The 16052-nt window shown below is 41.0% G+C and overlaps 1 protein-coding gene across 4 annotated transcripts in view; it reads right to left on the bottom strand.

Annotated features, from left to right (window-relative positions):
* WDR59 (WD repeat domain 59) overlaps nucleotides 1–16052 on the bottom strand; it is a 766237-nt gene that overhangs the window by 626392 nt on the left and 123793 nt on the right. For all 4 annotated transcript variants that reach the window (XM_085636815.1, XM_085636817.1, XM_085636814.1 and 1 more), the window contains exons 3-5: nucleotides 11196–11331; nucleotides 8615–8700; nucleotides 1655–1735 (exon numbers count right to left, since the gene is read on the bottom strand). In XM_085636815.1, coding sequence (XP_085492941.1) covers nucleotides 1655–1735; nucleotides 8615–8700; nucleotides 11196–11331 — 303 coding nt within the window. The remainder of the gene's footprint in view (nucleotides 1–1654; nucleotides 1736–8614; nucleotides 8701–11195; nucleotides 11332–16052) is intronic.

A 16052-nucleotide genomic window follows, 5' to 3' on the forward strand; every position in this document is an offset into this window, starting at 1 on the left:
ATCAATGTAGAGCTCACCAAACTTTACAGGGCTAGAAGAAGGGCTTAATCAGAACATTTGTAACAAATGTGTTGGTAAGCTCTTGTGGTTTGAAACATCCTGCTGGAATAAGTTAAAAGTTTTTGAAGGACCGCACAAGTCTGATTAGGTGGATCATAATCAGCAGGAAATGTTTGGGTGCAGACCATCTAATGAAGGACCGACTCACTGAACTCCCGCTATAAAGCAAATAATCGATGTTAGTTTCCCTTGTATCAGCCAGAACACAGAATCCCCCTATAACCAAGAGCCATTTTACATTTCTAAAATTAACAAAAACACATAGGTCATTACAACTCGAGTAACAGCTGTAGATAACATGGTCCAAGAATCACAAATTTAAAATATGTCCTACCACTGAAATTGTTTAAGCAGAGCACGTTTTGGTAAATCAAAAAAAAAAATCAATTACCAGACACAATTAAACAATCCTTCGACCCTGAACCCGTTTGAAGAATTTTATAACAAATATCATCAATGCATCATCTCTAAAGCGCCACAAGAAATAAAGCTGCCACCATCTTACCTCATTTCCTCATTTGAAAAATGAGTTGCATTCAGATTCTTTATATGACAGTCCCGAATTGATAGCATTATCTGCTAATCAAGCAACTACACTGGTTACTCCCGTGTTAAAAAGTTCACCTAGCTCAACAATCTCCTTTTTCCTAGTGTGAGCATGTTTTCGTCCAGGCAGTGGTACAGATTCAGTGATGGTGGTAACACTGGTTGATCTTAGGATGATGCTGGATACGGATGTTGCATTGCAGCTTAGCATTTTAGATTTGTTAATGGCTGTCATAAACATTGAAGGCCAAATGTGGAGCGCACATATGCAAGGCCTGACAGACCTAAACAGTAGCCATGATAGACCGCTTTGGGCACAGTTCTCCCTCTTGGTCAAACGTCAAACATTTCCAAGGTCTGGAGTCCCACTTAAAAAGTCACTCACAACGCAGGGCTTGAATGGGCCCTATGCTGTCAAACAAGAGTATTACTTGTCAGAGCTTTAAATCCACAAACTCAACTTGGGTCTGTGTTTTCACTGGTCAAGACATGCATAGTCTGTGTAAACGAGGTTGGGGGAAAAAGGTTTGGGGGCAATGCCTAAAGCCGCTAATGGTCAAGCTACCATTGACTGCCTTGGAATCCATAAATGAACCTTTAGAAAAGTAGGCCTCGTGAAGTTCTGAAAAGCAAATGCTGGGGTGATCGTGGAGAACAGGCATCCCAACCAACTACCTAATGGTGGACAGAAAAGAGCACTGCAATAACGGATGCAAGTATGAGCTGTGTTTTTTTTTTTTGCTTTGACAAGTGCCTGTACAGTCATTCAGGATTCAAGGTTTTATTGGGACTTTCAAAAAGTTGTGGCTGGTAAACCTCTGAAAGATGTAGAAGACTTCACATGAAATAAACTAGGCCACAAAAGCAAGGTGAATATTGTCAGGGCAAACTTTCTTGCTCACATCACTGCTTCCTGATCTACCAAACATGCTAACAGGCCTTCACTGTGGTGCTTGTTAGGCAGTAGTTCAACAGGTAACAGCAAGCAGAAGAGGTGGGTGGATGTACATCTCACACTCATGCATACAGCAGTCTCTCTTGCTCTTACTTAATGTCCCATATGTAGATATACGTGTCCACTGAACTTGTGACCAGCAGCTCAGGCTCGAAGACAGACCAATCCAGATCGCTGAAGGGGCAGAGAAAACACAAGGGTTAATGTTTAAGTTCCAAAACTAAACCACAAAGCAACTTTGCTGTGATGCAAGTTTTTATTTGCCAAAAATGCATTTGGCTCACATTTATATTTAGCAAATCTCTACTTAACAGTCACAGTCAGTGTGCTTTAGAGAAAACAAAACTGCTGGAAGAGGAAGAATTCCTTCCAATGAACAATTAAATATACTCAATGGTGAGTGAAAAACAAGTAACCATTGTAACAGAAATACAACTATTACTCAGTGTAGCATTACTCAGTGTAGCATATTAAATAAGGACACTAAGTTCCAACAATGGCTAAGAAGAATCTAATGAACGGAAAGCTTCTGATTTGCACAGCTTGGGATAAAGGAACTTAAGATTAAGGAGGATCTTGCAATCAAGGAACAGAAGATTCGGGATAGAAAGGTAGGAGGAGGAGGGATGAAACCGATAAGGAGGTAGGAGACAATGATAGTGATGGAGGAACAAACAGGATAAAGCTACTGGTTCAGGGAACGGAAGGGAGAGGGGCAAATATGTGGGAAGGAAAGATCATATATTGAGGTAGACTTAGAAGGAGAGAAAACTGGCTCATGAGGCGATTACAGATCAAGATAAAGTAAAAGATCATGGCTAGGTTGGTTCTGAATAGAATCCAGATTTGGATAACAGAGAATAACATACTAACCCCTTCCAAGCAGGTTTTAGGGCCCTTGTAAGTACAATAGATCAAGTCTTTTATTTTGTATTAATTTATTGGCGTGCTGTTCTATTAGCGGGTGGAACTGTTTATGCCACCTTCGTAGATCTCAAAGCAGCATTCGATACGGTCCCGAGAAATAAACTCTGGGCCGTATTGAGGGATCTAGGAATACCCTCTGAACTTCTGCAGATTGCAGTTAAACTGCACAAACATAGCTATGCGCAGGTTTGTTGGGGTGCGCCAGGGAATATTACCCCGAAATTTCCAATTCTTAAAGGGGTACGCCAAGGGTGTGTACTGGCCCCCACTTTGTTTTCATTATTTATAAACAGTGTGGTTAACTACTTTTCCGACTATCCAACTGATGCTCCTTCTGTTGCTGGCATAAAAATACCAATACTCATGTTCGCGGATGATAGTTTAATTCTATCCAAAACCCAAGCTGGGCTGCAGAAAGCATTGATAAGCTTTGAGACATTTTGTAAGAAACATAAGTTATTGGTAAATGTGGACAAAACTAAATTCATGGTGCTGCACAACCGCAAAGTTATTAAATCTAGGGTTGTTATGAACAATGAGCCTTTGGAGCAAACACTTATTTACTTTTCTTGGAGTAAATATTAGTCGTAAATTAGATTGGAAACCACAGATAGATTTAATGGCGCTTAAGCATTCCCAGCTAGCAGGCGCGATCATGAAAGAATTCAGTCTTTCTCAGACAAAGCCAATTGGCCCTGCACTTAAGATAAACAATATTAAGGTTGTGGCGTCTATTTTGTACGGGGCAGAACTGTGGGGGTTTGAAACTCTGTCCTCAATAGCTAAGGCTCCAAATAGTTTCTTGAGAGGTCTGGCTGGGCTCCCCCAAAGTACCCCTCTTACATTTTGATATGGGATCACATTCTCTGACTAAGGTTGCTAGGTTTAAACCACTGGCTTATTGGAGAAGACTCTGGTCTACCCCGGAACTAACCCATTTTGCATTAGCTCTTAAAGATATTAGGGGAGCCGACACTTCCCTCAAGATTAGATGGCTACAACAGGTGAAGTGCTCCCTGGTAAATATGGGCATGAGACATTTATGGGAAGATCAGGAACATAATACTTTTCCCTCAAAAAAAGTTTTTAAAGAAGTGTACTGGGCCACGATCAGATCGGGTATTTTTAGCCATTCAAAATCTCCATCTTTGACCAGTGCCTTCTTGGATCACAAGCCGGAACCACTATATGAAGATTTTTGGGACTTTATAACTAAGCCCAACGATAGGAAACGTTATTTCCTGTTCCGGATAGGAACATTACCGACCAAAGTCTTCTCTAAGAACTGGCATCACTCCCAAGATAGCAAATGCTTATTCTGTCAGAGTATGGACGAAACACTTCCTCATATAGAATTTGTTTGCCCCGCATATAGTTCTCCACGGAGCAAATAACTCAAACCAATTTGTCAGAATATGGGAACTAGGTTGAGTGCTACGGCGCTACGATTACTAAAGACCAGTACACAAGAGGCAATTGTGATCGCCATGGCTAAGTTCTTGGGGTGGGTGTGGAGAATAAGATATAAGATTGAAAATAAGCAGACTGCGACAGTCCCCATCAATGCTCTGTCTTCTGCTTAGTTCTTCAGCCCTGTTTTATATTATCTTTTATATTTTTATATCTACATTTTTTTTTAAACTTGTTTCACTTTGGACAGGGGGGTCCTGTCAGCACAAAATATTTTATGAATTTTTATGAATTGTTGTTCTAGCTTGTATAGATCTGTTTTTTACTGTAATAGGGGATATATATTGATCAGTTTTTTAATAGTCATTTAACTTGTTTGTCTTCTTTTAACATGTATTATCATACCTGTACAGTTTTAGTTGAGATATGGATTTTACATATGTACTTTGTAATAAAGTTAATATTTCTTGTCTTTTATGATCAGTTTGATCGAAATAAAGACTAACAAATGAAATGAAATGAAGTAAAATATGTTTTAGTTTTGTTGCACAATTGTAGGAGGCCATCTTGTCATCTCAGGTCTGCTAGTAAAGACTGCTATAGATTTGGAGGGGTTCCCCAAGGCGATAGCACGCAGCGGTTCACGAAGAGCACTCACTTAGCCATAGCGGCGGAGGTATCTGGTATATTATGCCGGTTAATATTTTAATCAAGATCAGTTACCCATAGGTGGGAGTACGCACCGTTACTATTTCAGGAAACTCTGTCTTGTAGCAGCGGGACAAGTAACGTTAGCACAATGATTGTGAATGTGTTGCGACTATTTACGTCACACATGCCACTTTATGCAGGTTTTAAGAATCCGCCCCAGACATACTGAATGAAATGATCGCACAATGATCGAACTGATTTAAATATTGATGTTTATTTGTAGATTTGTCTTAATATATATCTTTATGGCAGTATCTCTGTATATATTTGCATTATGCTTTCTTTGATTATGTGTATAATAATGGCATCACCGACCAGAGCCTGACCTGGTTTTTTGTATCTCTCTTCTAGACCTCTGAGGAAGGGTCATTGTTCGACCCGAAATGCATTGGGTATCAGTAAAAGCGCTGTGTTGTATATATTACAGTGGAAGTTGGAGTTAATTTCCCATTAACAAATAAATGAATGAAATAATTGAACCTCCAGAAACTTTGAATTGTTGTGTTTGACAAAAGTGGAATCACGATAAGAAACAAAGTTTCAAGTAAAAGTGCACACATTCTAGGGACTGGTTTCTACTGACCCATATAGGTAAATGTTGTATAGGACACTGAAAGACACAGTGCAACGGATGTAGTAGCACACCATTAACTTATAAAGCATTTATATGGAGAAAAAAAATTGAACATTGATTTAAATTGGAGTGCACTGAGAAACAAAACTGCTATAAAGCTAACAATGACATAAGCAGAAGTTCTTACATTAGGCATGACATTGGGTGTGCAAGACAGTGGGCTGTATTGCACGATACTGCATCCAAGAAGTTTGGAACGTAACATGCAAGGATTACAGGAGCAGATGCACAGCTATAATGATAATTTTCTATCATGCATGCCTCCTTCATATATTTCTAGCAAATACACTACAATACAGTCTGACATATAGAATTAACTGATAAGCTCTGACCATTTAACTTACCTTGACTTACTTTGCAATTGCTCACCCTTAAGTAGGCATCCTCAGAGATATTGCTATACATCTTTTGGGCAAGAAGTTGCAGGGAGAAGGAGTGTATAGGTATTCGTGGGATCACTACAATGTAGGAGATTGTTTATCTTGCCCTTGGCGTTATGAACCAGACTTCACCCCATCTCATGACCACCCTTCATTTACTAAAAACAGTCCCATCCATGTTGAGAGGCCTTGAACATTTGTCAATAGTGCAAAAAGTCAATAAGTGGGGTGGGGACAACTCAACTTCAACCCACAGGGGCGTTTAAAAAGCAAGTTGTTTAGTTGTAACATGATGCAGAAAAAGTATACATTTGATTCTAGCTTCTCTGGGGAACAAGTGCAGATCTCAAAGGAAAAGTGTAATGTGGTTGAATTGTTCAGCACCTGAAACAAGTCTGACTGTAAACTGAAGATTTGACTGATGCGAAGGGCAAACTGTGAATACCTAAATGGGGGCTTTCCATAATCGAACTAAAATGTTACTTCCCATGGTAACAAAAAATTCTTGTGGATATATAATCCTCCCACAATATCCTCATCTTACAAATATCCTCCAAGAACCAGATTAGATTGGAAGCTTTTTTTCCCCCAGTAAAGACTGTAAAGTGTCGCCGGGTAGAGCCATACAGCTGTGACTTTGCATTCCCAGGATGTGCCAACAGAGGGACATATAAGATGCCACCTGGCCTTTTGGCATCAGTTTCTAGAACTTTTTGAATGTCCCACCCAGATGTGCGGAGAAGAACAAAGACAGCATTTGCAAAAATCACAAATACAGTACAAAATAGCTTTTCATACCTCAGATGTTATTAATCATTGCACCCATTCATTGTGGGCATGGGAGAGATTTCTGAGAAATCTGAAAGGACTGGTCGACATGGAAATCAAATTGCAACGTGGACGAGATAGTGGGCAGGCATGTAGAACTTGTCCAGGTAGAATAGAATGGTGAACAAACTGAGAGGACCTAAAGTTATCCTACCCTATGGGCAGGAGTCATTGCCGCCAAAAAGACAGTCTTCAGAGTGAGAAGTAGAAAACAGCAACTGCATATAGAATGCCATTAGAAAAGTCAACACAAGTTTCAAATACCACTGAGAGACAATAATCAGAGTGTAAAGGAACAAGCAAAGCAAACCTCTCAGAAGGCCTGCCACCTGTGGCTTTCTAAACAAAGATAGCTGGTAGGGGAGACATTTGAATATGGAAAGGGCGGCCAAATAACATTTTGCTGTAGCCATCATGATGTGACATTGTATCCAACATCTTAGCTTTAACGGTTTAAAAAGTCAGGCTTGTGTTTTAAAAAGTAATAAAAGCGAATGATTATTTTTATTTTTAAATGAGATTTTGTTTATTGAGAATTTAAGTAACCTTTAAAAACTGAGCTTGTTACAACAGTTGCAACCAACACGCTCAAGTCAGTATTAAAAAAGCTGACATTGTGTCAAAAAAAGCCAAAATGTCTTTATCCATTCACGACAAGACAGCACATCTAACTAAAAACGTGAATATGTTTTGAGGTGTATCAATCAAGCTGCTATAGATGGCCAAAGTTTTGTAAAAGCAACATAGGGCATTACAAAAAATCCAACTGCTGCCAATACCCAATTTTTTTATTCCATAGATTTATATAGCGCAAACTTGACCCGAAGGTATCAGGTATCAGAGCGCTTTACATAGCACTAGTTGCGTTACAGGAGGACACATTCATTTTTGTGATTTGCCCAGAATCACCGGATGTTCAGCGTCATTGCCGAGACTCGAACCCAGTACCCCAGATTCGAGGTTGACCGCCCTAGCAGTTAGGCCAACTCCTCTCCCTAAATTGCTTATTTCGCAAACCTCTGAAAGTATTACTAGGACTGGAACAGTGACAATGGAACACCACTAGCGGCGTTGCCATTCTCACTCTGGGGGATAGGGAAGCAGAGTGACAGTAACCCATGTAAAGACGTAAAGGCTTCAAAAACATGCTTGCTCACAAACTAGTCACAAAATAATTATCCGACCATCAACTCTTCAGAAACCTTTAGAAAGCTAAATTAGTGAGAAAAATCCAAACAACTGCAGTTAGATGAATGCAGAACTAAGAAGCAACCTAATACATTGACCAGCTTCTAGTTCTCGAAAACTGTTGCTTCACAGTGTCACAATGCTGAAAGCAGCAAAATCAGTCAAAACATACACTTCTGATATAGACTGGACTTTGGCTGCACTCCAAAGGTAAGAAAATTGCTCTGTATATTAAGGAGCATTCCTACCTTATGAACACTTCCATTTAATAGCAGATGTCTAACAGACATCTACTTTATCCTGAGACTATCCAAAAGCGAGTAGTCTATTTATCTACTGTTTAACCCAAAAACATTAATCTCCCACATAAATTTGTATGTAAGGGAGAGCTCTGAAGTAACTACAAGGTGACATGTAAGTGCTTTTTAAAGCACTGCAAATTAATTACTAAATAAAAATGGTACAGAGCTTGGCAACTCACTCTCTACAACTCTGCATACATTAGAAAGTAAAGAGGGGATGACGACGGGCTCATCAAAATGGTGGTCACTCTTCAGAGAAGCTGCCGCTCTGAGCCCCATTAGACACCAGCATCCTGCTTTAAATCAGCACATCAATTTTCTGATGACTATCTGTTGTAGCTGAGGTGAGTGTGAACTTCAAGTTGTCGACTTCGTATTGGACGACCTATTGTTTGGTCTTATTTTAGGGACTCGAGATGAACCATATAACAGTGTGTGCATTTGTACTGCTAATGCTGCTTTACATTTTGTATGAAGGTATTACTCTCAGTGCTGCTTACACACTGGTTTCCACAGTTTCACATTTTTTAGTCCGAGCTTATGTATGATTAAAAAAATCAATAAAATGCTCTTTTAAAAAGGACTGAGAGAATGTACACCCATAGCGGGGTCATTTGCTACAAAGCAATTTTTGAAAACAATTCTGCCAGAAAGGAGGTTTCACCTTTCCTACCTGATCACTCGAGTGTGTCCTTGTAGAGAAGTGCTAACTTCCCCATTTCCATCCTTCCACTTGTACAGATCCACTCGCTGGTTGCTCTGAAATGACAATGGTATGTCATGATGCAAAAGAGGTGGAAGAAGGACTGGTGCACAGCAAAGAAACATTCACAAACCAGTAAGAGGTCATAGAATGCAAAGGGTAGCAGAGAATGGGCATGGGTAAACAAAGTGGACAAACAAGGTGGACTGAGAGAAGGAGGAGAGTGGAGTGTGTGGTGCCAGAAACAGACAAACACTGGTAAAAGTGCACACAAGTGTAGAAAACAGGTGATGGAAGGAAAGGATTGGCTAAGGTCACCAGCATGGATCGCCGAATTGTGAGGCAAATCGTGGAGGAGGCACTGAGGGATGGCAAATATCCAAAGGAACACAAGCTGAAATATGTGATCAGGCTGGGAAAGTATGTGAAGACCATGGGATCATGGCGGGTTGAATAAGACCATGAGAACAGAGTGGGATTATGGGGAGGCGGAGAATAACTGAGAGCAATAGTCTGATGAGAGTGAAGAACGTGGGCACAGAGTGCAAGTGAAGAACACATGGTGCAGGGTGTGAATGAAGAACATGCGACCCGGGGAAGTAAAGAAGACTAGGGAGCATGGGTGAGAGTAAAGAGGATGGGTGCACAAGGGGAAAGCAATGAGAAACCTCAGAGCAAGGAGCATATTCGGGGTGAGAAGAGCATGGGGCTACAGAAGTAGTGATAAGAGCATAGAGCTATTAGGGTGAATTAAGTCCAGAGGAGTGCAGAAGTGAAAGAAAAGAGGGAAGGCAGGTGTGAATGAAAAGCAGAGAAGCACTGGGCAGGTGAAGAACAGAGACACAGAGGGAAACGAAGGCCAGTGAGAACACATCGGATACGAGTAAAGAGCATAAGGAAACATGGACGAGTGTAGAGGGTGGTCCATGGATGGTGAGGGAAGAACACAGGAGCACAAGGAGACAACTGTAAAGTGTGAAGGAGAAATGGATCACTTAAGAGCATGTAGTATAATAGAGGAATAAAGCGCATCAGAATCTTTAACGCAACTGTAAAAAAAAGAGAAAAAAAAAAAGTAAAACAAAGGAAATGGACAACATATAAGTTGTTTCATGGCCAACAACATAACTTCATGAAGTCATCAATGAATTCTACAAACTAAAAAGCATTAACACAAGACGTCTCACTTCCACGAACATATAATTTCATCAAGAAATCAAATGATGCCATACTGGGTCCGAGAGGAGTTTTTCTAGGAAACACTACAAACCTTGCTGTGGGACAGGGGACCAGCGACAATTGCTATCCAAACACTAACTCTGAGTGTATGACAGTTATTGTATTAACAGTCCTGTACAAGTACAATTGAGTGGTGCTTCTAGCAGAGGTGAATCAATAGGGATTTTCACTCTTACAGCAGGCCTCACTCAAAATTGACATACACACATGAGAAATTCAGGGCTGCCCGGGGGCTTTACCTAAGAGTGCTCTAGCCAAGTATCTATCCAAACATACTCAGACCGTGGTATGGGAAAGAAAGTTGGCCACAAAGACACTGGGCTGGAATACAGACCTCACAAATGTAATCCCTCCATGGTTGATTATTAGACTACAAGAGGTAGGGAGGCAGGGGGCTTTGGTCATTTTGACACAATAAAGGTCTCCAGTCTGGGGGATGTACGGAGCCATGGACATATGAAAAAAGTTGATAAATGCACAAGGAATATGAGGGGGTAAATACAGAGATGCTTAGATACTTACAACTCAAACACATACTATGAGCTCACATCCTGAAAGGGACTCAGATTCCAGGCAGTACCACCAACTGGAGGAGACGGTGTTGGCAGAGGCCCTACTTTAAAAAGCTGTCTCAAGAATCTAGAAGACCTTGATTAATAATCATACTTAAAGGCTTTCCAGTTTGAGATCATGTGCGAGAAATAAGAGCATGAAAAGCACAAGGACAGTGATAAGTGTGCATGGACTTTGGGTACAATTGATGATTATGGGGGTTTTGGTGAGTAAACAAAGCATGAATTGAAGGGGTTGTGTGAATAAGTGAGTGACGAACATTCGGGGAGAGTAGGGTGCAAGAAGTGCAGAAATGAGTGTGAATAGAATAGATAAAAGTAAATGTAAAGCAAAGAGGAGAAAAGTGCAACTGAAAAGCAAAGGACAGCAGAAAAGCAAAAAACATTGGTTCAGGAGGTAGGAAACTGCAGAAGGAGTGCGAGTAGAATTTGAGATACAAGGGTAAGCAAAAAGTAGGCGTATCGTGAGTGGTCACAGAGCACAGTAGGTGGAAAGGGGTTTAGGGGTCTACACAAAACCGGCAAAGTAGTGGCTGTAAAGAGAGTGAGACACAATAGTGTCTGGAATGGATGAGAGCAGGGTAGGAGTAAAAAGAGCACCAGGAAGATATGGTGGAGATGGTGAGGGCTGTCAGTGATAGAGTAGAGAGTATGTTGCAGTAAGACTGAGAAGAGAAAGAAGGACATAAAGGCAGAAGAAAAGTAAGGTATAGACTAAGAAGGAAGAACCGCAAACTTACAGAGGCTGCAAAGTAGTAAGCGCAGCTTTCATGTGGGTTCCACTGCACTGCCCCAATATCCCACTTGCTCTGGCGTGAGATCTTGCGGTGCCCCTCCGTGGGCACATCCAGATTCACAATGTACAGAAACCGGCGGCTGCAAGGCGAAGAAACAAAAATTACCAAATCTGGCAAAGAACCCTGGAAATAGCAAGTATCAGTAATCAAATACAGTTTTTAACCGTAACAAGACTAAAAATGTGTGTTCTACACACAAATCTTTTTTACACTTTTTGCTTCTGAAAAGGTAGCAAGAGGGAGAATCCTCTTTTGGCACAGGAAGGGAAAGTCTGATGTTGATCTCTCCAACCTTCATACACAATACATTTGTATATTTCAATTATTTTTGCAACCCTGCATGTGCCTGACTGTCTGCACTTTGTATGCTTGAAAAATTCTGTCATTCCGTAGTGTATATATTCTTGTCTATGCACAACGAGTTCAAATCCCATCAGACATATCAGACATGTAAACAACAGAATTACTATTATTTAACACTCGTTCAAAATACTATATTAAAACATACCTGTGCAAAATGTTGTGCTACTAAATAAACGACTGAAAACGAGGGACTAGAAGTTGTAAATATCACTTATTGAAACTCCGCATTTACAGCTCCGACATCTCGGCTTTCAACAACATTTAAATGTATTCTTTTTGTACGTTTAAAAATCCCCATGTGTGCTTTCCATGCGTTTGAACTTTTTCATAAATCTGCACTTAGTTAGAACAGAAATAAACAAAATAAAAGACCCTGTAAAGTTATGGCCATCTTGAAGTTAGAAAACACTCTACATATGGCACAGCCTACCAATGCCAAGAAACAAAAATGCTGATACTTACTGGGCAGTGGGAAGAAACAAAATCGAGTGAGAAATAGTCTTCATTTATGACATCAAGGGTTAGCCACAAACACAATACATATGTGCATTCCTTCACCTCTTTTAGAAAACATGAGCCCCAGTTTGTTTATGTGGTGGAGGAACACATGGCTTATACCAGAGTCAGGCTTCACATAACATTCATAGCCTAATCATTCTGCAGGAGGCATGTGAAAATCATCACAGAATGCAGAAACCTGGAACAGCAGATAGAAATATGGATTACACTTGCCTTGCAAGGGTATGATTACTCATCTCCCTTTGTGATTCTCTGGCAATTTAATTAATCTTATACTTCTCACTGGTGGGCAGATGTACATGTAACATACATGGTAAAAACACACTTCTAGTAATGGGTCATCATTCTAGGTTCTTATATTACACTTAGTAAATAACAGTGTTAGCTAACGGTTATACTATTTAGTCTCTATACTGCAAAGGAGCCAATAACCACTTCACTGAAAACGCCCAGCTCTTTTCTCAACGGCAACGGTGGGGGCAGGACTACAGACCCCAGCGTCACACATGGCAGGAAGCCATCGGCACTTCCAGCAGCGCCCAGAGGCGCCTATATTAGCCAGCAGGGGTGCCCGCTGCGCGGGAGGCATGCAGGTCGCGCCCAGGCGTGGACGGACAAGGCTGGGCTAGGCCACCCCCCTTGGCTGCCGCACTAAATAAGGATACTTTGGTTCTACAAGGGTGACCCACTGCTTTATCTTTTGAGAACTTGCCAAGTTCTAACCATGGGAAAACGTAAATGCACTGGTGGGGTTTCTGTTGTCGAGCCACCAGCCAAGGTAACCACTATTGACAAAATGCTCCAGAGGGCCAAAGGAGCCAACCAACAGAAAGGGGAGGAAGTCCGGACATAACCAAACTGGGAGGGACAGTCACCATTGTGGATGATGTGATGGACCAACTTAAGGGACTGATTCATTCAGAACTTACACCAGTCATGGACAAATTGACTGTATCTGAATCCATGGTACTCTGACCAAAGTCAACACGCCGATTCAATGCCCTCAGGCAGAAGTCTCTCTCCCTCACATAGAAATGCTTGCAGGACCTTGCACCCACAGTCCCTCAAATCACTTGTTCCAAAGCCCGTCCAAGAGTCTGGAGAACATTGGGGTGCTTCCACAAAAGTCATCAATCACACAACTGATACTACCCTCCATAATCACAGAGGCACCCTGGGGAGGAAGAGACCGGTGGACTCACCTCCCTGTGTCAGCAAGGACCTTGTGACTATTGATCTTCCTCTGGAAGCATGTCCCTATGTGGTTGTGATGACTGGGGTGCGTAGACTTAGGGATGGGCTAAGGGAAACCCATATACAATTAAGAAACAAGTGTCTTAACTGGCTGGGGAAGTATAAGGACTTCCCTACCGAGAAGGCTAACAACATTTTGTTTACACAGCATGTGGGTTGGCTTGGGAACAGGGGGGTCTAAGATTGTCCGGGAGACTGCATGATCATTCATTTTAGGGACCCTGCTGTAGTCCATAGGTTGTTATGTAAGGATGACTTCGGACCCTTGAGGGTCGCTGGGGTGAGATTATTTCCCTCTGGTTATTTTTACACTCCCCAATTAAGACACCCTTCCAAGTCGCCGGAAGCCACCTCTAATCCCCAACCTTTGTGCCCCACGTACCTCAACCAGCCACAGTTAGGGGAACCGTACAATGTTAGAGATAATCCGTGGTCTGTACAGGCAACTGTTAATCTTTGCAAATTTTAAGCACAGAAGGGTACAGGTACTCACAATGCAATCTCAAAAGAAGAAAGAAAAATAAGGATAGGAAAAGAACCTAAATAGGATTCTTGGTTTCCCATCATTTCACCAACGTGACCAGTGTCATCATTTGGGTTTACCAAACAACTCTTATGATCTCCTCCTTTTGTGATCATTGGTGGAGTATTTTAATGAGTTGTATCCCTTCGTTAGATTCCTAACTATCCTTATTTTTCTTTCTTCTTTTGAGATTGCATTGTGAGTACCTGTACTCTTCTGTGCTTAAAATTTGCAAAGATTAACAGTTGCCTGTACAGACCACGGATTATCTCTAATGTTTTGTCAATTATTGAGTAGGGGGATCTAATCCGTTGTGTCTATAAATCCCCTTAGACCCTTTATTGTTTTTCTTGTTCTTGTACAGCTGGTCAGGCTGCGGGTCTTTTTTAATATAACATTTTTTCTAAAACAGCTAGGAGGTATACCAGTGAGTTACCTCTTGAGATACAATATCCACATTGATATACTAGTACACAGTATTCACCCATAATGGCGGAATTTAGCGGTTTGGCTTACGATGACTCAGTCTATCAATCAATTCTAGACACTACCCCTAGCATTATTGATCACCTTTCTAGCTCAGTAGGACCTAATATAGACGATTGGGGTCAAGTTCTTTTTTCGAAAAATTTACATTCACGTACCCTTATGCACGGAGCAATTATGGCAGAATACTTGAGGGGTAATTGTGCTGCCTTGGGTTTAATTGTGACAAATGCTCCTCGCCTCTTTTTACAAGACAAAACCTTTTTAAAAGATTGGTCCTTGATAGCGTGGCGCTGCACTCGCGATTGGTTAATTCTAATTATAAGCACAGCTAAGCGGGTGGCAGACGCGATTCTGATTGAAATTCAATTATTAGAATCACAGATCAAAACCACTATAACAGCTACTGCATTTAAAAAGAATCAAGAAGAAACTAATAAATCGAACAAAGAATTTAAAGATAATATTCTGCTAAAAAAAGTTGAAAAATTCAAAAAAGATCTAGCGCGTTTTAAACATGAAACTATATACCCATATACTAGTGACGAGTATTCCCCCCTGAATTCAATAAGAAAGGGCGACGATACGGCTCCTCATATTCAGGCTCCAGCTCAGATGATAACTCTTGCGACGAAGACTCTACTATCCAAACCAGACAAAATTACAGATACAATAGGTCCAATTGGCGAGGAGGTCCTTCCACTTCACAATTTCAACAGTGGTGGCCACCAACCCCTTGGGGTTCTCCCCCTATTCATTTTCAACCTCCGATGCCTCAATTTCAAATGCATCAAAACTTTCCAAATCAGTCTTTTTTAGGATTTGGCCCAGGCAGACCAAAAGGAAGACGCAGAAACACCCAAGCTCAGGTACACTGGAGCCAACCAGTAACATCACATATAGGTACCTGCAGTCAGACGAAAAAGAACGCACAGCCAGGGACCAGCACAGATCCAGTCTAGTAGTCAATCTCAGTAAAAAAGAATTGACAGACAATGAAATTCTGGTTTTAAATAGAGGATTAGGTTTCGTAGAAACGAACCCAGGTGATACCTTTCAGGTGAACTGTGAATTGGCACAATTCTTTCGAAAAATACGCCTTTACTATGTCTTCCATGATAAAGAATCTACTACTAAATCGTTGGAAGAAACAGTAATGAATACAGGCCTAAAAAGACCCTCCACCTTTACTCCTCCTACCAACATGGTTCCTCCAAAAGTCCTAACATTTGAAAAAGCTGTTCAAGAAGAGATGTCTACTTTATATAAACGAACAAGAGGCTCTTTTCATAATTTACCCAAAAACGAACAAATGGCGCTAAGATCACTGATGGAAGACTCCACCATTATAATTAAGCCTGCCGATAAAGGTGGCTCCATTGTAATTCAAGATATTGAGACATACAGAGCAGAATGCCTGAGACAATTGTCAGATCGGAAGTTCTATCGCCCTCTGAAAGAAGATCCAACTGAATGGATCAAAAAGACAATACTTGAACTGGTAGAGGAAGGCCTAAATGAAGGATGGATTACTTCACAGGAAGCTTCCTTCTTACAAACCAACTATCCAGTAATGCCTTATTTTTACTGTCTGCCTAAAGTGCACAAACCACAACGGCCACCTCTAGGTAGACCTATAATATCAGGGATTGGCT

This window comes from Triturus cristatus, chromosome 12 (assembly GCF_964204655.1).
Source record: "Triturus cristatus chromosome 12, aTriCri1.1, whole genome shotgun sequence".
Lineage (NCBI taxonomy): Eukaryota > Metazoa > Chordata > Amphibia > Caudata > Salamandridae > Triturus > Triturus cristatus.